We start from the raw sequence: 23,076 nt of genomic DNA on the forward strand, positions 1-23,076 counted from the left end.
TTCTGTTTAGAACTAACTCATTTATGCTTCTATTATTCTGCAATTATTATTCTATGTATTAAAAAATGTTTAACAACCACAAATTCAGGCAAATCGGATACACCCATGCAGTGACAGATGAATGTGCTTCCTCAGAGAACAGTTCAACGTGATAGTGATTTTTTTTTTTACTAACACAAGAGGGCTCCAGAGTAAGCTTTAAATATGAAAATTATGTATGACTTTTACTTATTGTCAGTGTTACATTCACAGAAGTGAAAGCTGACGAATTGAACTTAATGAGGTGATATTTTCATGCATGCATGGAAAATAGGTAACTACATAAAACCTTGTCACCTCAGCCCGTACCATGCTGATGGCTGAGTTTGAAGTCAAGCTTTACCTACGTCTATATTAAAAATGTGGATGCAGATGGAGGATGGGTAATGCAGTCACCTCAGTCTGTACCATGTTGATCCTCCTGGAGCGAAGAGCCTTCACACAGTTGTAGATGTCGACCACTCCTTCTCTCTCTGCCATGTCCAACATGATGTCAATGACTATGAAACATCCTGTGCGCCCTGCTCCAGCACTGCAGACAGAAAGTGAAGCACACAAATTTTAACTTTATAGATCTTTCTCTATGTCCGTCATTGGGAGAGAAAACATTTTGTTTTGACTATGCATGTTTATTTTCTAATAATTCATTTTTATACCTGCAGTGGACCACAATTGGCCCAGCAGAAGGTGGATTAGACATTTTAACTCTGCGGATGAAGGAAAGAAGTCCTGTGGCATGATATGGAACTCCATGATCAGGCCAGCCTGTGAAGTGGAACTGCTTGACTTCGCGGACCTCATTGAAACCACGCTGAGTAAAGACAAAAAAAACATCTTTAAGTAAAATTTCATGAAATGTGTTTATTCTATAAACACCCTTTCTAGATATGTCTCAAACTTATTAACTGGTTTTGTTGAAGCTACAAGGAGGACGATAAACAAAACCAAGTCTGTGTCAACAGCTAGAGGTGCAGCTACACCTCTACCTGAGTTTTTTGCATAAATTACATCAAAGCAAAATGCAAAATGAATACAAAATATTAATTTTTGCTAGATTATAACAAGTTTTACTCACCCTCTCCAGTGTAAATGTGCGAACCACATATTCAGCGAGTGGTTCAACCTCCACAAAAGTCACCTTGAAGTCTCCATACACCTCAGCATCATCTGGCCAGTATTTATAGCACTTAACCTAGAAAGAAAAAAAGCCATGAAAAAATAAAGACAAGCTTGAATCAAGGAGCAAATATAGCTTTTTTTTGCATAATGATATTTAATATGATGCCAATATGAAAAATGCCACTTTTAAACCAAATATGTTATACATAATTTAGAGAGTATATTTTACAGGATTGTTGACAGAGACATCACACTAACATTCTTGCAATTTTCCTACCTAACTGTAAATATACAGGTATTTGCAATAGCACTGCAGTGGACATTGCTGAATTTAAAAAAAATGAGATTTGGATAGTTTTGACTAAGTAATAGTAATTTTAATAAAGTTACCAACTGAAATTAACTGAGTGTAGAAAAACGAGCAACTTACCCTTCCAACCTCCACCAGATTGGTTACCATCACAATACAGGCTGACTGTTCCTGCCAAACCATCCTCCAGAAGTCATACACTGTCTCATGAACAGGACCTACGCATAGATGCAGAGTATACTTACACTTTATTCTGCTGTAAGTACGGTTACAATTTGTGATTAAATAGTTGCTATGCTATAAAACAGCAGTAATGCAGAATTCCTGCATGTAATTGAGTGTGGTGCAGCATCTTACCCTGTGTAGCAATGTAGTGACTTGGTCTTTGGTACCCCTGCAAACAGAACACCACAGTCCTTAATATGAGCTGAAAACATAATCGTGTCAAATTCTAAAACCTTTTATCACGGCTGGAAATGATAACTTTCTACACTAAACTACCTTACTACCTCACTTTCATCTACAACAGGAGAAAACTTCTGACAGACTGATGAAATTCGTTTTTAGCTGACTCCATACTTGAGTTGCACTGCATACTGTTGAATTCATGTTAAAATGTGCAAAGTTGGTCATCTCATCATTTTTCCTTTCCACTTAAAAACTACTACTTGACATCTACAACAACTGCCAGGTGTGCCGTGGGCTATGACAACCACTTATTAAGTTGTCATTAAAGCAATTAAGACACAAGTGGTGAATATGCATATGCAAATTGACACCAAACAGTGAGATGCAAAGATGGTGGTTGGTGGCCAAGATGAAGTGCGATCAGTCATGCAAAGGATGCCCCAGCATCTCAAAATGGATACACATCATGTCTTGATGCATAAGGACTGGTTCATGGATGTACAGGTGAGCAGGTGTAATTGTTCAGGGGCATTTATGAACAAGACCACAGTGATACTTACATCCCTGTACAGCCAAATCTACAGCCCAAGCCACAGGCAGAAAGAACGAGTGGAAGAAAGAAAGAAAGAAAGAAAGCACAACAATGTCAGTGAGTGTCAATCAGAAAAAAGAAAAGCTGCATTGACATAATGGAAGTTTGATCAGGACATGCAGAAAAAAAATGTGATCTAAAACTCCAAATTAGACTAAATAGAGAGGACACTCCCTAATGGAATTTGACCATCTTCCATGGAGAGCACAATAGAACCAAAAAGACTCAGAAAGCTGGCATATCACAATCTCATTTAACCACCATCACATACTGATGTTCCAGCTTTCTCCGTCTTTTGGGTGCAGTTCAAATTGTGTGACAGCTGCCTTTGTTGTGCCAACAAAGATTAGGGAGTGCCCACTCTATTCATTCTAATTCTAGCTTAATGTGAGTGGTAGAATGCATGCAAGAGTTTTAATGACAGTAAATTATAATACAGTGGAGCTTATGATAAGCATACTAGCATTAAAAAAGCACAATGTGAGTCGTAGTGACTGGTGTGCAGATGATTGTTGAGAGATGACAGAAAATGGATGAACTGATGAAGACTGTGTCGTGGGTGAATGCAGAAACAATAGGCAAGTAATAGATGAAGCAAAAGATGGAAAATTAATTGTATATAGATGTATAAGGCAGCTGAATAGGTTTGTCGAACAGTTAAAAGTGACTCAAGTCAAGAAAAATGCTAGAAATTAAGCTACCCTTAGAATCTGATTAGCTTAGCTTAGCTTAAAAAACTACTCAAATGCACAAAACTGCTGGGTCCATCCAACAGTAACAAAACCTGCTGACCATCACCTCTAAAGCTCACTAACTAGCACTGTCAGTTCTTAAAGTCACTCCTTTAAATGGATTTCTTTCTGGTCTCCTGGAAAACGAGTTTGCTAAATCCAAATGATGACTTAAAATCCGTTATGTTGTACATATAAATCAGATAACTTATTCAGTTCTGGACGGACAGGTGAATTGATGGGGACACTTGAAAGAAAGACAACAAGACCGACACCTGAGACAGACACATGTACTGCATGTATGATGTGTTTTCTGCATGGCTGGATGCATAAAATGGTATGATGAATGACTGGTAGACGCAATCAAGGTATAGAGGCCTGACATACGAGCGAGGGAGTGTGGTTTCGTTGGTTTCGTTGGGAGCCAATAGTAGCATTCGATGCGTTTCCACTTACATCGATGTAGTTGGCGTTGATGTAGTCGGAGGACGGGTCGTCTTCTATGGGCTGCAGAATAACCCTTGAATGGTCATCTAAGAAAACAGTGTGTGAGAGAGCAGCAGAAACAGACAGGTAAGAAAGGTGATTTGCTGTTAAAGAATTTTTATTTCAAGGTTTTCATGGTTTGCTGTTTTTCTGAATTTCGTGTTTTGGCTTTCTATTTTTTTATTCAGTGTGTAGTTGGGATTTAATAAAATAATTTAACAAGGTGTTCGGTTGGGACGGAGTCACACAGACTAGTCTAGAGACAACTTGGCAAAAATCTGTATTTCCCAATCGGATGGTGAGTCAGAGGTTGTTTTTAGTCGGTAGGTTTACAGTTCTGTATCAAAACCTTGCGATTTCTTTGGTTGCTAGCAGATTGCTACACAGTAATCCGTACTTTGCAAGAAAACACTTGTCTGCCAATCCTCGCTAACTACTCACTGAATGGAAGTGAAACTGTGAAGGAAGGTGGAAGATTTTTGGTGCAGCAACCTCTTTGTATTGCTTTATTCATTATTTTACATGATAATACAAACAACAGATTATATGTAACGTTCTATATACAAATAAATCATGCCAATAAAATTACAACAGTTGTCAATAAGCATGGTTATGTATGTATGCAAGTAAGTAGCATGAGACCCTTTTGTGACTCAATTTTTCTGAGTCTGGGGACTCAAGGAACACAAGGAAAACTCTTAGAGTCAAGGCAGAGGCTGAAGAGGTGATTGAGCTTTTGAAGATGTTGCTCATTGATTCTTTTGTTGTTGCTTACAAAGGTGGTTTTTCTTTGGTCCTGTCTTGATTTTAAACCTTTAATTCTGCAGGCTGTACACTTACTTCTGCTCCCAATTTCTTCTTCTCTTCTTCCTGTAAAGCTCTATGACTTAAAATGCAGTAACGCAGATGTCTTGCTTACATGCTATGATATTCCCGTAGCGGTTTTTGGTACGATTCTGCTCCTTCTTGGCCACGTCCCAGGAGGCCGACTGGCCCTCAAAGAAGCTCTGTATCACCAACAACACACGAAGTAATAAAAATACAATTAGATGTCATGGATCCTTAAAAATAACACTTCTGTACTATTGCATATATCTGAGAGGAAAGTGGTACTTAGGTGCTTTTCGACTTTTGTTCGACTGGTTTGATTCAACTAGCAAATTCTTATTAGACATTAAAATAAAATGACCATAAAAATGGCTTGTGTCTCATTGATTGTTCAGTCGATGGAGCAGAAGGTACCCTCAAATTAAGAGGCAATTTAGACCTGGTAGTCATTTTTTCATTTTAATGTGAGGCCAAAACATTAAATAGAGCAGTATTGATTTTAGAAATAATACTTCTGTGTCAGCCTCCACATTAAAATACATCATTTCCTGCTACTAATAATACTTTTGCCTCTTCTGTAATTAATATTACAAGCTCTAGTGTCAACAGTACAGATAATAATCTTACTTCATATTCCTCCTTGAAGCCATAGCTGTCAGATGTTTTCATTAGGTTGATGTGCTGCAGGAGATCGGCCACTCTGATGGCTGGGTGGAGCTGTCCTGTCTGATAAGGAGACTCAGTTCCTTCACAGTGATACCGAGGAACATCTAGAAGCCTGCTGTTCTCGGCTGCAGAGCCAGTGTGGTTCTCATCTACAACAGGAGACAAAATAAGGTACGGTTAATTGATAATTCGCAAAATATCTTCCCTTCATTTTATTTTATCTTCATTAATATTTTATTTTATGACCCCTATAATGGGTAACATAGATACCAAAACATGTAAACTCTTATTTGTACCTTGAAACTGCACGTGTGGAAAGATACTTGTACTGATCTATACAAACGCAACAAGCTTTCCCAATCTTCCCAAATCTGTACCAGTTTCTACCTTACAAAAAGAAAACAGTGCATTTCCTCAAACCAAACCAAACATTTGCCACTTTGTTTTCTCAGTTTATACTCACCTGTGATTGGAACTACATGTCAAAGCAGCAGGAAAAGAAAAGAGCAAAAAGGGCTAGTCAGACTGCAGGATAAGTGGATTTGTTAGCGAGACTAAAGGTTAGTTTAACAGTTTGGATTTGTTTATAAGGACTTTCCACGATGGATGAAATGGATACAGAGAATTTTTAGATGATGTCGTACAAAAAGGACCAAAAATTGCCACAAGATGCAGAAACTGAAAAACATGAGGAATATCTTAAAATGAATTGTGAGGTGGATGTTCACTGCAATGTCATTTAGTTCACAATAAACAACCACGTTCACAGCAGATTAAAACATTTGTTGCATTCTGCTGTTCTAAACCTTTCAAACACACTGCAAATATATTTAAAGAAGTAAAACATCTGTTTTTTAAATGTGGAATAAAATAACTAACTCAATCCCCAATAAGCAATCAAGAGCTATAGGAGTGCTTCCCAAAACTGTCTCTGTGGTGTAGTAGTTAACACCTTACATGCAAAAGATCCCTGGTTTGAGACTGGGAGGCAAGACAGACCCAGCCACGGAGGGTCACAAGCCTCCATAAGTAGGAAGGATGCCAAATAAAACAAGTGGATCCATCTGCTGTAGTGGGCAAAAGGGAGCAGCTGAAAATACACGTAAGTGATTCCCAAAGTGTGTTTTTCTGCCCACTTTGTGCACGTCAAGATGTGGGCCATATATGGTGAGAGGTTAAATTGAACTAATATTATAAGCCCATGTGAGTTATTTATTAGTTTTTATTTATTGTTATTGTTTTTATTTGTTTATATGGCCTGTTTTTAATCAGGAATGTCCCCTTTATCTCATCAGTGGTGGAGGAAAGGTTCAAATGGAGCAGTGACCAGCAGGTGGCAAAGCAAAGCTTTTAAGCTTGTACACTACAACCAAATCACTAGGTCGATATCACATCTTTGTAATGAGAAAAGAGGAAATGTTGTAAACTGATGAGAGTTTTTATAGAAGGTTTAGATTAACATCAAAGATTTTCACACTGGGCTTTTTATACTCCAGGAATGGTTGTGGTATATTGCAGAAATTTAGAGGTATATTTTACATGTGTGAGTACCGCCCCTCTGATTTAATTTTATTTGGATTTTGAAACTTGTACATTTTAGGAGGTAGTTCATTTGGAGGTTATAACTGGGGTTAAACAGTTGCAGAACTTCAAAGTGCGCTGTGGTTAAAATGTGACTTGACAGTTGTAATGTACAGACTGACAGGTTAAATAATGCAGTAGCTCAGGGTTGGAGCAGAAGCGGCTGATTTCATCTTCACCGCTGTTTATTAACTGACACTGTTTATTTCATCCAACGGATGCTTTTCTCTGCTCTGAGGACATGTTAGCTCATTACTGATTGTTAAAGGTTTGTTAAGCCCTCGTCACGGCAATTAACAGTAAACTTGACCCGACACCGCCTCTTAATTTGTTACTTCCTGCTAGTTCTTCTTCCTCTGTGAAGTGATTGGCCAAGACAGATTGTAACTGCAGCCTTCACTCCAAATTAGAGGCTATGGAACAGTTAATTAACACAGTTTGGTGGCACTGTGGTTTGTGAACCCCTTAAGGGTATTTCAGAACTCCACATCATGCTGCAGTGTCAACACTAGACTCAACTACAGATAAACACATTGCACTGCAACATTGAAGCTAGAGAAACATCCAACTAGCCAAAAGCTACATATTTCACGATTCAGACACTCAGAGCAGGGTTTCAGCACAAAACAAGTCCAGGGAATAACACAGATGGTAGATACTCAAGTAGACTTCTAGATCCATTGCACAGAAAAACTTCTGCCAGAGAGACAAGGCTGCAGGCACTAAGTTGTTCAGTGTTGTCACAGATTTAATCAGCAGTCATTTTGCTGTGGCAACATGACAAATTGTCTTCCTCCTTTTAAGCCTTCTTTTCTGTCATTTTTGGGAGACAAAATGGCACGGCTTAAAACAACTCAAAACTGTGGAAATAATGAGGTCTCTAAGGGAGAATGATGGCAATTACTGTGAATATCAATAACTCGCAGCAGGAAACAGAAACCATGGCTGGAATCGGGAATGACTGAACCAAAGGGAAAACGCAGGATGACAGATGAAGTGCTTAGCTGTTGGAGGTTTTTTTTTACACCAGACATGTTCTACACAGAGAGTTGGCAGAAAAATATAAAAGATGAACATAAAGCTTTGCCAACTTCACATATTCTAATCTGTTATACCTCTTTAAATTTTCCTTGATTTGTTTTTGGTCATTTTTTTTTTGTCTTTTGAGTATTAAAAACCTAATGCTCCAGAAACATCCAAGAAAGCCATACTTTTGTCAAAGGTCACTATAACATACGTTTGACTATATCCAACAGCTCTAACTATAGACTTCAGTTATGGACACAAAACAGACGGGATAATACGTGCTAGGGTTACAAGCGCAGGGTCTAATTGATGATGGTAGGTGATCACTAGAGGTGATACATGTGACATATCCAACACTAGAAGTCTCACCTAACACAGCAGTGGGAACCAGAGGATCGTTGGGCACTGCAGGAGGAAACACGGCCAGGAAACATATTAAAATTTCAGATTTACTAAAGCATAGATGAGGACAACTGAGACAAATCACAAATTCTGGCAGGACCTTACTATTTTCATCATTTTTTTTCTCATCGCTGTCATGTATGAGTTCTACATTTATGCTGTCCTGTTTTCACTGTGAGCTGTTGTGAATTGACTTATAGACAGAACCTTAACTAGCAATGATTTAGATATGACTTTGGTCCATCATTTAAGTCTTTTTCCAGGCAAAACAAAATGCAGGTTAGATCCTTGTTTGGCAAACAAATGACTAATTATTTTTCTGCTTATTGTTATAAAAGTGACAATTGAATAAAAAATACTTGATTGCTAAAATTTTAACTAATTGCATTAATAATTGTTTGTTGCGGCTTCTGAACAGGAGCTTGGCTGTTGATAAAAATAACCCTGATCTTTGCAAAGATTCATCTCTAATTAGTGTGGACAGAAGATGGATAGGAAAACAGAATGTAAGAGCCATTTAATTAAGGGTTTTTTTGTTTGTAAAACCTTGATTTTATGAACCTACATCTGTTGTTGTAGTTGTGAGAGTCCATAAATGTCACAGCCATGGGGTCCTCGCCATGCAGAGTGCTCTGGTCAGCATAGCTGCGGTCCATAGCATTCACCATGTGTGTCATTTCCTGCCGTGTTGTTCCAATGGCATCTTTACGTTTTTTTGCCAGTTTCCTGTTAGAGGGAGATAGACAGACAGTCAGGAATTGTGAAAAACAAATACACAAACATGAGGAAGCCTGAAGCCACAGCAAGAACGAGAGAATCTAGCAGCTGGATCACTTTTTGGCTGGGGCTGCTGACTCAAGATGCAGAGTTTGAAACCAACAATAAGGAAATGGGAGAAGAGAAGAAAGGCAGGGAGAAAAAAAAGAGAAGAAGGAAAGAGAAGAGAACAAGCAAGGAAGGTAGAGGAGAGGCTTTTTTGTATATGGCAGCATTTAACAGGCTCAGCAAAAGGAGCAAAGGGAAAATACTGCAGCATCTAATTCAAACCAAGGAAGATCTTTTTTTGTAGCTTACAGCTGTCAGATGAAAGCCTCTAAACTTTACCGTTCCCTCCATTTTTACTTGTATGAACCTATTTTACTAGGACTATAATAATAGAAACTAATTACATATTTTTTCAAATTGTATGAATTCTTTGGTTTTCATCTGACAGCAAAGTTCAGGTGAATCCCACTAAAACAGAAGCAAGGATTGAGCTAGAATGCACAGAACCCTTAAGGAAAACCATTTACCAACCAACAGTTATCACCATGTAAATAGTAGAACTTGAACTAGTCGTGTCACAAATAGTCAGTTATGAAGGGTGGGACACTGATTTTCAATCTCTTATGCAGCTTCACCAGCTGCTGTGAATTTTAGAATTAAAATGTTTTGCTTTCACAATTTGAAAAACAAACAAACAATCAGAGTAATGAGAAATTACTTTTTATCATCAGTCTGGTACCTGATTAAATAGATATCAAGATCAAATCATTTTCATATTTAATCTTTCGGTGTTTTCAACATACAAAGTTGCAGGGAAACACTTTTAAGGACTTATTATGTCGAGCATGACACATCATGCAGGAACATTATGTACCCAGAGCCGTAGATGCACATCAGTTAAGACAACAGCTCTTAGTTATTACATTTCTGTGCGGTATACAAGAAAATCTCTACAGCTGAAACACAGAGAGCCTGTAGGCAGAGGCAATAACATCGTGTGCATTTTATTGGCTACCAATCAGTTTTTGATTGCTGTCAAACTGATGCAATGTACAGCTCTGACTGATAGAAAGCATGCTGTTTATTGTGCATATTTTACCTCTTGACCCCAACTTACACCATCTCCACCTCTGAGATCACACACACACACTCAGTAGAAACATAGATTGAACTATTGACCAAATGTATCTACTTGTGTGTGTGTGTTTGTCATAGAATTACAATATTTGCAAACTATATAAACCACCACATGCTGAGTACTTTCTCAATATGTTGTATATATAAGAAGAAAGGAGAGTGAGAAAGAAAAAGAAAGGTGAAGCTGAGACCGGACCTAGAATGGATCTACTTTTTCTTTTTAACATTGTCATTATTTTCTGATATTCACACTTGAACTGCGAATTAATTTGAAGTTCTGTATGAATTCATAAAAATGCATGAATGTCTAATGAACTCGCCTAATTACTAAAATTGCAAATGAATTCCAAGACACCAGGCAGAATGTCTTCACTGATGAGGAACACGTCCAACTTCTTAAGGTGCACTGGAATAAATGGATGGCTTAGACTAGCTATGTTAGGAAAAAAGGAGACACTGTAGAACCAAAATTTTGTTCCTGATAATGTGTTTTAATAGATGTAATATTAGAAAACTGCTACTTAATGGTAAACAGTAAAAAGCAGTGGTTGTAGCAAGTTCAAAAAAATCAGCAAAGCAGTCATCCTAGTTTAGAAAGAAATGTTTCATTAAACTACTCCACGGGAACGTTAAGGTACAGTCCTGGATTGATACTCAGCACATCTTGATTTTTAGTCTGGTGATTGTGAATAAAAAGAAGCAATGAGAGTGAATTAAAATATCTGAGGCAGTACAAATAATTGATTCATGATCCATCTTGGTCAGAGCCCATAATGGCCTGGGTAGAGAAAGACGTAAACCAAAAAAGAAGAAAAAACCATCATAAGAACAACCCACACAAAATCATAGACCACGTATCCCAAATAGGAAACCAACTAGTTCAGATCCACTGACGAGAGAGAGAGAGACACTGAACATGTGCAGCAGAGCTTTACCATGATACCTGTGACTTGATGGGCGGATGGATGATCACATGACTACATGCACACAAAGAGCTACAAGTCACAAGTGCAGCATTCTTTTTTCAAATAACACGCTCAGGCCTGTGCCGTCCCACTCTGGCCTGCTTGGGTCTGGTTTATGGCCAACTTTGGCCTTCTTAAGCCTGCTTCAGAGCAACTTTGGAGCATGTAGAGGACACCAGGGCTGAGATCAATTCACTCTCAGTTCAGTCCTTCAAATAAATTCTTGCACTCATTCATTGCTTGGACTTTTTAGACAGGAAATCATCAACATTCTCTTGGTAAAAACAAAAAAAAGAAAGACAATTTCGATATTTTGAAAATATCAAAATCATTTAAACAAGAAGGAATTAATTGAAATCCTGAACAGATTGACATGAAAGTGAACTGACCCCCTCCCTGGTGAGGCGTCAATGAGGATGACTTTGGCTGGTTGGTCAGAGCTGAAAATGTGTTTTGTCTTGAAAAAAGTATACTGCATCTTTAAAAATAACAACAACTAGCCACTAATAATTCGCCCAATAAGATAACAGCAGCTGGATGAGCTGGTTGTTGATTGGTTGTTTACTTACAGGTAATAAGAGTATGAATAGTAGGTCCTCCTGGGGTTGTGAGCCAATCAGAAAGCAAAGAGTGAGACACAAGGGAATATGCAAATTAGGACAAAACTGTCCTGTCTCAACCAGTAACAACAAAAACAGAAGAAAACACCCTTTGATTGCTAAAACTTGAGGGTCATGCAAGGGGTGCCATATTAGCTAAAGTACCTATTTCTTACTAAGAAAAAAAAAGAACCAAAGGCTAACGCTAAATAAATAGTACAAAACAAGCTACGAAACTTGAATAACAACTCACCAATATCAACCTATCACCATGCAGCCTTTCTTTTCTCTTTTCTTTATTTTTTGTGCCATTTAAAAATATTCATGCAGTATTTTAAAACTTTACTTTTTACTCTAACCCGATGGCCCGATTAGAGATTTAACCCTAATCAGCCAATGATCTTTTTTTACGCACTCCTACAAAATGAAAACTAACACAAAGCTATCCAATCTGTAAAACCAGGCAGCTCGCTTCCTGTAAAGCAAGCATGATGTCACTGCAATGTCATCATGTCCCACTATTTTAAAGATGCAGTATTATTGTTCAAAGTCGTAAAGGTTTAATGACAATGAAGATTGATCTCCCCAGAAACCTTTATGGAAGAGAAAACTATTAAATTAAAAAAAAAAAAAATCACAAAAATCTAGAGCACTAATGATGCATAACTCGTCAAACTTCCAGTAGAAATGTGTGTAAAAATACCAGAATGAACATGTCACTTTAAGTTGTTGCCACAAATTATTTGTGTGTGTTGTAAATGGGAAGTAAATGGGACCTCAGTGTGCTGTCTTTGTGTTGTGATTCAAGCTGCTAAAACATACAGGAGCTCTTGCACTCCTTGTATAAACAGCCTTATTTTATACTATCAAGCATATTTATGTGAAATGCATAACTCCACATTAAGCTTCAAAGCCCCAACAATACCACATACTAAATCCAATCCAGTACTCAAGGGATGAAAAAAGTTAAATGAGTAACAGCAATCAAGCCATTGAGTGCACACAGTGTTTCAAATACTGTTAGATGTGACAAAAATAAACACCCCGCAAAACACAGTGGTAGTAGCTCCTGCAAAACACATTTCAAATGGACCATCTACCCTACACTTTAAGCTCAGCTCCTCTGATCATCACTTACAATTGCACTTTCACACTAAAGCTGCAGCATGGACGCTGGCTCGCATTAATTCATTACGCAAATTAGAAGAAAAATATGGAGGTCAGGAGCCACAAGAGCAAAGTTCTCTGATGATGAGAGATCATTACTGGCTGTGATTTAATGTCTGTAATTGTTTTTGATTTGCTGAGTGTAATTATGATTGGTTGTAACTGAGAGACTCTTCCTGGTTGCTCTCTTAAGGCTTGTGCCAAGATGTAGTCCTTCAATTTTTTCAGAGGAAAGCAAAATCTCCTGAGACGTTTTCTTAAATTGAGGATGAGTCATAATAACTAATAGGTAAGCCAAACGATTAATGTGAATAGTTTTACTGAATTTTCAGGGTCTCTGTTAGTGGAAATTAATTATTCTTAATTATTTCTAATTATTCTTTTTCAAGTGTGCACTCCCTCAACTATTGTAAGTAAAAAGTTAAAATCGCAGAAAAAACTAATTTTTTTTAGGAATTGTTAATTATTACATGCATGCTGGCGCATTTACATAAATTATAAATGCAGATGCAAACACATACACATGAGCACACATTCTCCCAAAAGTAGTCAGACAAAATTTAGCCTAATGGAGCTTCACAGTGGATCCAAGACTAAGAAGGTTATATTAAAACGCTGTTTCTTGTCACTGCTTTTCCAACTTTCCAACACTGTTAACGAAATGGTAAAAATCACATTCAGGGATTCATTTATTTCATTAAGGTTCTGATTATCGTCATATTTTACTAGTTTTCAAAAATGTCTTGAGATTATACTATGACTGCAGCAATACTGATGTTGTTGTATACATATGTTTTACTCGTAGTGAATGTGGAAAAGTGGGACTAAAACCATGATATTTCATAAACGCAAGGCAGCTATACATGCATATTCCATGAATACGTCTGTGCATTTTCTCTGTATTTTCTACAAAATCTATCAGAGCTTTATTCTAACTTCTGTCTTCATCTACTGTAAAGATGTACCTATTGTAAAGCATGCTCAGGCTGTAACTGTCACTATCCACCACATAGTGGAGCTCTGCACCAAATTAACAATACAGGCCAAACTGCTACACCGACACATCTCTGGTCTCTGATTCTTATCAGAGCTATTGTGCTGTACAAGTAAAAGGTTAGATATTGTATGAATCCGTTTACATTTCCCTTAAAATAACAGCACAACTATAAATGCACAAAACCATTTCAGCAAGCATCTTTTCTTCAGTCTGCTTCACCAAAATCTCCACCTTTGTGCAGAACGGACCTAAGCTTTGCTGCTTCTAAACTGACAAACATGATACTGTTTTGATGATTTTGATGAGTTCATTTAAGCGGTTATGATAAAGCAGATACATAATTTCATTTTATATTTACTTAAGATCTTTTGATTGACATTTTCTTTCACTCTACCTTTTCCTACTTTCACTTGAGAAAACAGCTGTAATGTGCAAGAACACAATACATTCAGCTCTGACATTTCTTGTACCAGATCATCAAAAACTAAGACAGCATATTTTAAACATAAAACATTTGGGGGGTTTTCACAAGCCTTTAGCCATTTGGTGGGAAATTAAACTTCAGAAAGCGATTGAACTGGTTCTGAGGGGAGATCAACATTTATGGTGGATGGATGGAAGATGGTGTTACTACAGCAAATACTGGACCAACACACAACAAGAGAATGAACTAAGAGCATATTTGTGTGTGTATGTGTGTGCACGCATGCAAGTTGGTGTGTGCATTCAATGTTGGTCTTGTAAATATTTACCCTCTTTAATAATCTTCATTGAGCTGCTTTAGTGAGTATTGTTTGCAGTTGTCACTCACCTCTTCTTAACCAGCAGAATGGCTACCAGCACCAGCAGTATGAAAACGAGAACACCAGCACTAATTCCAGCGATTTTCACCACCCGATCCGTCTGCTTAGCAGGGTCGGGAATGACTTCTGGTTCCTCTGTGGCACCTAAGAAAGATGATGACAAAAGACATCAACAAGATGGGAACACAGTAACTACTAAAGGGAAAAAGCATTAAAATCACTGTCCAGTAAGAACACACTTGGGATTATTTGTGCATTCCTGGAAGTTTCAAGGAAAACTGAGTTTTCAAATTGTAGGAGAAATAAATAAATAAATAAAACCTCGAAATGTTGCAAAAAAGGAAAATTTAAATTGCAACGGTATTTAAAGAGAGTTTTAGAGTTTACTGGACAGTAGAGATTAAAAGTATGTTTATTTTTAACTGTTTATTAGTTAAAAACTGGTCAGGAGCTAACCAGCTCCTGACCAGTTGATATTCTTCCTAGAGACCGGGGTACATATGTTTAAAAAAGTGTCTAGTTTCCACCGAAGTAAACGTTTTTAAAAACGAAAATGTTGTGGTCAGGCTCACTAATATTCAAACTCTTTGGAGGTTTTTAGCAGATACACCTGTGGTATCACTTTGAAGCTCCTACATCGTGGGTGTCCATGCTGACCACCCAACCACCTGGTGGTGTGATGATAGTACCTCATCAGCTTTTTACGACTGAGGGGTAAAAAATAAAGAAGAGGGGAGAAAAGCGCCAACGACTCCTATGTTATGAATTTCGATGTTGCATATTTTGCCCACCAGAGGACTCTTTTAAACCTCCCAGTTGGCAACATTGAACCCCGCAAACACAACAACCCACTGATCTGCGCGGAGTTGGGCAGAGCATAAGATGAATAATCTACAACTTGGTCTAACAGCAAATCAAGATTATCTTAGTAACAACTTGTTATCTTAGTAAGGACATATAAATAACTATAATTCGGACTCTTGTGAAAAGCTCCTTTTTGTTTTCAAAACAGCATTCTGAAGAATTAACTAGCCAAATAACACGATCAACCATTTAAGATTTCCAAGAATATACAGCTTTTTCAAACCTAGTCACATCTCTAAACTTATTACTCTGTTGCACTGACTGTAAGGCATATTTAAAAAAGCCCACGTCGCCTCAGGCTAGGAACGTATACCATCTAAGGAAATATGGTTGTTTTTCTCTTAGGCTGCCTTCACATCAGACAAAATCTAGGTGATTAATTACTAAGGTTCAATTATCCCTGTGCTAAAGTTCAGGCAAATATCAAGCATCTAAATATGCCTTGTAAAGAAAAGTTAAACAGCTGCTAGCACAAATGCCATGGCAACTGTCATTCGAACTGTAAATATAATCAAATATTTCATTTTGGGGGTAATCTGGGTCGCATATTTAAGTACTTAAATCAACAGAAATTTCTTCATTAATATGGTTGCTATGTAATAATGAAACAAAGAGATTGCTTCTACAGCTTGAACTGTATTTGAACATTTTCAGAGCAGGTGTTTTAAAATCGATTCAAGACCAAAAAAAAAAGGCTATAAAAAGAGATGCATTTCTTGTTGAACTTAAAAATACAATCCTGTAAAAAAAGCAGTGGTAGAGAATCAGTGGAAGCTGACAATGGCCTATACCAGCTTCTATAGCTGGGTCAACTGAGCTAAAAGCACTCACCTTACACAGACATCGGCTTCTCATTTATTTAGTCGCATTATACATGATGGCAAATGTACTACACCGAACTAAATCATCAATCAAATCTGACTCCCAGCAGCAATATTCAAACATTCAAAATAAACATCCCTATAAATGTACACTATAGTAATGAAAATAACCAACTGAATGTCTATGTGTCTTCTCTGCTGCCTCTTTGGCATCACGGTCTCTTTAGAAAATGCTTTTAAAATGCAATTTAACTGTAGCTGTCCAATGTTTCTGCACCAATGTCACCATATATTGCTTGTAGCCGAACTCATTTCTGCTTCTGATGACTTCAGAGAATTGACTGAACTCCCTGATTTCGTCTGTTTTGGAAAATAATTCACCAGTGACGTTTCAAGCGGAGTGTAGGCTGCAGGGCTTAAATGCTGTTGATCATGGACAGAAAGTCAACAGAAAGACAGAGAGCATCTGTTTTCAGGCTCCCAAGCTCTACTTAGTTGATGTCATCAGAACAGTTCATACTGCAGCGTAAGAACATTATCATGTCTTATGATAATCCAAATAATCCAACTCAGTGACATATGCACAAAATTCAACATAATGCAATACATGCATCAAACAACAACCCACTTCCATTATCAACATAATAAAAATAACACACAAGAATAAAACATTTTTAGTAATGCCTTGACTTCCACAGCCCCACATCAGTCTTAGCACCAAACCAATTAATTCCTAATGTCACTCAACCTAAAGTAAATAGGGTCTATTTTGAGGTCTATTTTCATTGGTGGAAAAATACCTATTTGGTGCTTCAGTGAGTTTTTACAGCATCGGGATGGTGTTTGTGTGATCAATCCAAAATAAAATAAAATACCCAAAGCAGTGAGGGATCATTGTTGCTCACTAATGTGATTTTAATAGTTTTTGAGCCTGGGCAGCAGAGCTCCATCACACAGAAAGACTAGAAGAGCCAAGGCCAACGCCCTCCCTCCATCACAATTATCAAAAAAAGCAACCCAGACCTGCACCAAAACGTAATGGATTCTTCCTTCATCTGTTATGTTTTATGAAATTTGGACTAGTAGTTTTTGTGTAATTTTGCTGACAGATGAACAAACAAACAGAAACAGCATACCTCTATCTCAGCTCTCTGTCCGGGCAGAGGGATGAGATAAATCAAGCTTTTACTATGCAGCCAATACTTACTAGGTTTATTTATGGTAAAAAGTAAAAATCAAGATATTTGAAAACAGAGAATGCTTAAACTGATTATGCAGAAAACTAAGTGTAAAGTTTTATGTTGTTTATATAGCTTAACCACAGCTTGGCATAATGACATTATATTGTCTTTTTTTCTAATTTTGTGATTTTTCTTTTTTTGCACTTCTATACCAGCAAATAAAGGGCACTGCTGAGTAGCTACAAAATCTGTTCATCATCTTAGTGCTGATGTACGAAGGCCAAACTTTATTTTAGATGACTTCCACATGGAACGTCTCACTTCATATAACTATCCAACCAAGAGACTATTAGAAGATCACACAGATAAAATATGTCCAAACAAGACACACCAAAACAACAACAATAATCCTTTAAGGGTTCTCAGCCTAACCTCATAATGTCTGCGGAAGCTCTTAATGTGTGTAAAAATGATTCAGGTCAGTACACTAACACTCACAACTTGCCTGCACACAGGCGCACAAAACGCCCTGCGGCAGGAATGACAATACACAATACCCCAAATGACCTACTATGACCACCATCACTTAATCCTCCCTCCCGGATGCATGGTTGAATGCACATAAACACACATGCAGAGAGACGGAGAGAGTAAAGAAGACACAGTGGTCTGACCTCTCGATCCATTAGTGTGTTGGTCTCTCTTATTATAAAAATCTGAAATCCCCTCTAAAGTCGTTCGGCTTCACTCAGACCTCCCTAGGCTAGAAAGACAGTGTCATTTTATTTTAGCAGCTTTTGGGCAGAGTGACCACCTGTTCAAGAAACTGCAACCACCAGCAATTCTTGAAGTATATGACCCTGCAGAGTTAGTGATTTCACACATTTTTGCCTATTTTAGTGTGCAAACGTCCCACCTATGAGACAACTTTCTCACCCTGTACTCTTTGACGTAAGGAGAACAAAAGTGAACTTGTATTATTTGTAGGGCTTTCTTGATGAAGAGGCATTTTTTATTTTACTCCAAAGAAATCCAATTTTAATAAACCTGACACTTGGAAAAGCACCACACGCCACAGAATTTAAAGTCTGAGCTAGTTTGGAATGCCCTCTCTCAATGGGTCCACATATAAATACTTAATCAACTTAACTTAACCAGCAATGATGATTCATTCTATGATCATTAAGGCTGATTGTCCTCAAAATGATGTCACTTTTATTGAGTAGCTTTATGAGGTGTCTGCACTTGAAGGTCAAAGAAGAGAAGTTCAGAAAGGCATTACACTCCACCTTGCTTTCTTGCTACAATAATGCACATTGTGCAAGAAAAAGGACGTAACTCATGAACTGATTCTATTTCCGATCTTATTAGTTTTCTGCGATATCTGATGTAAACCTTCTACTTATCACAAGTTTTCATACTGATATTAAAAAGTACACCAAAATAACAAAAACACTAGAATAATCTATGGAGATTAATGAAGCTTGTAATTGCTTGAGAGCATCACCTTAACTACACAATAATAATACTACTAAGTTTCTGCCATGCTTTAAGGAATTATGTTCTGCTTTAATCTTTAATAAAGCAATAAAATGAAGATTAGTGAACTAATAATTATTTCCTCTTAAAATTGCTGTATCACTACATTTGTGTTGTCATAAAAACAAGAAAAAACTGGTGTGAAATAATTATAGGGCAGTTATAGTTTTAGCAAAAGTGGGAACATTTTGTATTCATTTAAATTTTACCTTGTAGTTCTACATTACAAGTCGAATAAACACTGAAATGCCTGCGCAGTCATTTGAAGCTCAACTCTGCTGGTTACACAACAGTGTGAGGATGTCAGTTTCATTCAAAATATAATGTGTTTATCCTTATTCCTACTCCACACAGATAAACTCTGATCCATCAGCCGCATTTCTAAAAATCTTTCCTCAAAATAGTGTGTGTGCATTTTTGTGCACATGCGCTTATGTGTGTAGTGCCCGGGGATTAACTCCACACCGTTTAAAACCATCTGATAATCTATTAACATGGCAAAAACCTGGTAAAGACCCGACATTTAGACTCAGTGCGCACCAACACACATTTCTTTCAATGCCATGCACAAGCGCAATACTGTTTTCTGTAATGCTTTTAAACCAGAAACAATTTCCATTTGACAAACCTCCATGGGAATAAAGGGCAGACCAGAGGCAAAACACAATAATAAACTGATTAAGGCTGGAGTAAGCAAATTTTTTTGGTATCATTGGACCAAAGAAACCTTTTAGCATATTGTGGGAAATAAATTCGTGCACCTCCCCTCCACTCCGATTTCACTCTTTATAAAGGCTGGCTTGTAACAAGAGACTTTGGCCATTCACAGCTGGTCCCTTTAGATCAGATCAGAGTAGTTTAAAAAACAAAAAAAACTATGTAATGGGAATAAGAGCTTCATTGGACTCATGTGAGTATTTTCAGCTGGGAAAGTGGGATTTTAATTCCATGTGAATTCCAAAGTCAGCAATGACTCACTTTAAAACAGAAGTGTAAGAAGTATGTGAATGGGTCCGTGCTTGTCTGGTGGGAGGAGGATAGAACAAAATAGCAGAGCTGCAAGAGCTGCATTCCCCTTAGATTTATGCCAAACCCTTGAAGGGGACCTATTACACTCCAACACTTTACTCTTGGACTCTACTACACCAACATTACATTGTTCGAAATCCAAATATTCCACATTTCTCTAATGCTGGGACCTGGCATATCCCCTTAGTTCGTCTGTTCTTACACTGCAGTATGAACTATTCTGATGCGATGACATCAGCTAAGTAGAGCTGAAGCTCCTATTCCTTAAAGACCACCCTCTTTTTAGGCCAACTTTCTTCTGCCCAGGGGTTGCAGGATTTTTTTTGTCTTTTTTTGACAAAATATTTTGAAAATATTTTTAGCATTGAAGCTGTTCCTAAGAGTTAAATTAAGATACTGTTAAGGTCAAATGGGTTCTTACGTTTAGCTGCCAGCCTCAGACACTGTGTCTTTGTTTCCTGTGGAAAAAAAGACAGAAGGAAGAAACCTTAGTTCCACTAACACACTACAACACGAACCTTGCTCTTAGCGTTTAATATTAAATACTGTACATAATGAGTGTACAGAAGCTGCAACATAATGTAAGTCTATGAGTGCGCCTTTTTGAACCTCATTCAAAAAAATTAAATACACAGCCTACCCTCTCTGTACTGCTGACAGCTTGAAGATAAATGTTGTAGTTCTTCCTTGGAGCCAGAGGTGGATTCCAGAAACCCTGAGGAAAAGAAAGAAGGATCAGTTCACACATGTCTACGATACATTTACAGATTTACAACAAGCAATTTTACTTTTACACTTGGCTGAGAAGGATATCGATATGTAAACATTCAAATTATGTAGCCTTTAAAAAGTATTGCATACAATTTCTATGAACTTTAAGTCGTATCGTTTTTAAAAATAAAACCTCCTGCATAACAGCAACTGCCTTCTAGTTCCAGTGAATGTGTTGTGCTGCCATTTACTTCTGTATTTCAGAATTTTTGATAAACACATCTTTTCAAGGCATTACATACATACGGTTTTGTTCAGATTAAAGACTTGCCTGATACGTCTTGTTGTCTCCCACAGTAAAGGGAAGTGGTTCAGGCAGGCTGCTGGGGGACAACTGGGCGGCATAATAATAAGGGGATCCACCGCTAGATGCACTGTGGTAAGAAACTGGGACCTGGAGAAGATGAAGATACGTCTATAAATGTAACTTCAATTAAATGTAAATAAAAAGAGGTATTTTAATAGCAGAGTCAACAAAGCCCATTAATGGAAATTTATTGTTATTTTTTATTCAACTTCAACCATTTACGCTTATAAGAAAAGCTGTAAAAGGGGCATGGGTTTTCAAACATACGTAAAAAGGATTAATAACCACCTGATAACAGTCAGACGAAGCCTGACGGCGTGTCCGCTGAGGATTCACTTCTTCCACCACAATCTGGTACGCACTGTAGACATAGAGACAATATGAGTACAGATGTAATTTTGGTTGTTGTTATTTTACTAACACACACATGATTAGTGAAAAGCCTTTGACTGCTTTTGTCATGTGATCTATCCAGTTTAACAGATAACAGAAGTGCTGTACCTTATGGGTGCTCCCTTAGCCTGGGCAGGTTTGAGCAGGACAGTGATAGTTGTTGCAGTTTCATTCAGGAAGGCCTCTTGACCATCGTACTCGTCTATTGTCGGAGCTGAAAAGAGAATATGAGGCTGCATAAGTGTAGCTCTAACCTCTTGCTGTCTAAATGTGATATTAAAAAATTTTGAGTCAACAGCACATATTAAAATGTATTTTTTCCACCTGAAATATTAGTTGTCACATTGAGCGTGGTTGCAGGACCAAACCCTTTAGAGGTCGATGCTCGTATAGACAGCTGGTATGTGACACCTGGGTGGAGCTGAGAAAACATGTGATGGGAGGCGTTTGAAGGCAGTGACACTGTGAGCCCTGGTCGTTGCAGAGGCACCGAAGGGTCAAACGAATGCACGCCACTGTAGCTGATCTGAGTTGGAGTAGAGAAAGCGAAACCATTTTTTTTTTTTATTTGTTTATATTTTTCCAAAGGATTGCTGTGTTAAGTTTGGCCTCTACAACAGCTGCTAATGATAGTACCTCATACTGTATAATGACTCCATTGGGTTCCGTTGGTTCCTTCCAGGAAAGACTTATTGTTTCTTCAGATGGAGTAGCTTTAAGTGACTGACTGGGAACTGGACCAGGAACTGTTAACACACATAAATTCATGCAGTTCTAATAAAATCAACAGTATAATGTTCTGCAAATGAGAAACCAACTGCTAAACAGAAATACACAGATTGAGAACAGGCAGCAGTGACATTCCCAACACATGCAGAAACGAGTTACAGATACTAAAAACACCCTTTGTACAAAACTCCATCCCTTATTGAAAAGTTTGCTTCATAAAAAAATACATAAAATGGATAAAAACATTTGAAATGGGGAAAAGAATAAAAAAAAGGTGTGATATGTGTATCGTACCATCTTCATCGGTTTGTATGATGGTCTCATCACTCTCTTTCCGTCCCTCCGGATTAGTGAGAATCATTTTCAGGCTGACGTTGGTGTAGGGCGGCAGGTTCCCCACCAGGTGGCGTGGTGCTAAGAACAAAAATGGGGTCAACATAAACACACTGCAGAGTAAAATGTCATAACATTTGCAATGTATTTAGGATCAAAACCAATTTTTCTCACTCAGTAATCTGCTGCTGATTTTATAATGGTCTATGTAATGTAAAATCAGAACTTAGTGTTTTTAAATGTATTGTTAGGTGTGAGTACCGGTAATAGTGTGAGAGCTAAAGGCAGTTTACCACTTGTTTGCTTTCACTGTAAAGCCTTATATTTCAAACGAAGGAACAAGAGAGCTGTTGTCATCTGTCTTGAACCTAAATATGTAATTGATTATGTAAATATTGGCTATCACATTTCTGTCAGTCAGCTACTACATTTATTGACTAACGGATCAATAGCTGAGCAGGTCAAACTGAGTGTATGAGAGACATGAC

At 37.7% G+C, this 23,076-nt stretch overlaps 1 protein-coding gene across 10 annotated transcripts in view; it reads right to left on the minus strand.

Annotated features, from left to right (window-relative positions):
- The window catches only part of ptprk (protein tyrosine phosphatase receptor type K), a 105,894-nt gene that overhangs the window by 7,765 nt on the left and 75,053 nt on the right, over positions 1-23,076 (minus strand). The window contains exons 13-34 of one of the 10 annotated variants that reach the window (XM_085432187.1): positions 22,550-22,669; positions 22,163-22,272; positions 21,851-22,052; positions 21,635-21,740; positions 21,422-21,494; positions 21,098-21,220; positions 20,696-20,770; positions 20,477-20,513; positions 14,630-14,765; positions 11,625-11,654; positions 8,754-8,914; positions 8,156-8,191; positions 5,643-5,654; positions 5,141-5,328; positions 4,605-4,692; positions 3,587-3,732; positions 2,437-2,454; positions 1,826-1,862; positions 1,589-1,686; positions 1,115-1,231; positions 696-850; positions 436-571 (exon numbers count right to left, since the gene is read on the minus strand). In XM_085432187.1, the coding sequence (XP_085288313.1) occupies positions 436-571; positions 696-850; positions 1,115-1,231; positions 1,589-1,686; positions 1,826-1,862; positions 2,437-2,454; positions 3,587-3,732; positions 4,605-4,692; positions 5,141-5,328; positions 5,643-5,654; positions 8,156-8,191; positions 8,754-8,914; positions 11,625-11,654; positions 14,630-14,765; positions 20,477-20,513; positions 20,696-20,770; positions 21,098-21,220; positions 21,422-21,494; positions 21,635-21,740; positions 21,851-22,052; positions 22,163-22,272; positions 22,550-22,669 (2,204 nt within the window). The remainder of the gene's footprint in view (positions 1-435; positions 572-695; positions 851-1,114; positions 1,232-1,588; positions 1,687-1,825; positions 1,863-2,436; positions 2,455-3,586; positions 3,733-4,604; positions 4,693-5,140; positions 5,329-5,642; positions 5,655-8,155; positions 8,192-8,753; positions 8,915-11,624; positions 11,655-14,629; positions 14,766-20,476; positions 20,514-20,695; positions 20,771-21,097; positions 21,221-21,421; positions 21,495-21,634; positions 21,741-21,850; positions 22,053-22,162; positions 22,273-22,549; positions 22,670-23,076) is intronic. The other 9 variants (XM_085432192.1, XM_085432189.1, XM_085432188.1 and 6 more) reach the window with 9 other exon arrangements.

This window comes from Copadichromis virginalis, linkage group LG15 (genome assembly GCF_057382275.1).
Source record: "Copadichromis virginalis isolate Kocher_CV1m ecotype Utaka linkage group LG15, C_Virginalis_male_GT1.1, whole genome shotgun sequence".
Taxonomy (NCBI): domain Eukaryota; kingdom Metazoa; phylum Chordata; class Actinopteri; order Cichliformes; family Cichlidae; genus Copadichromis; species Copadichromis virginalis.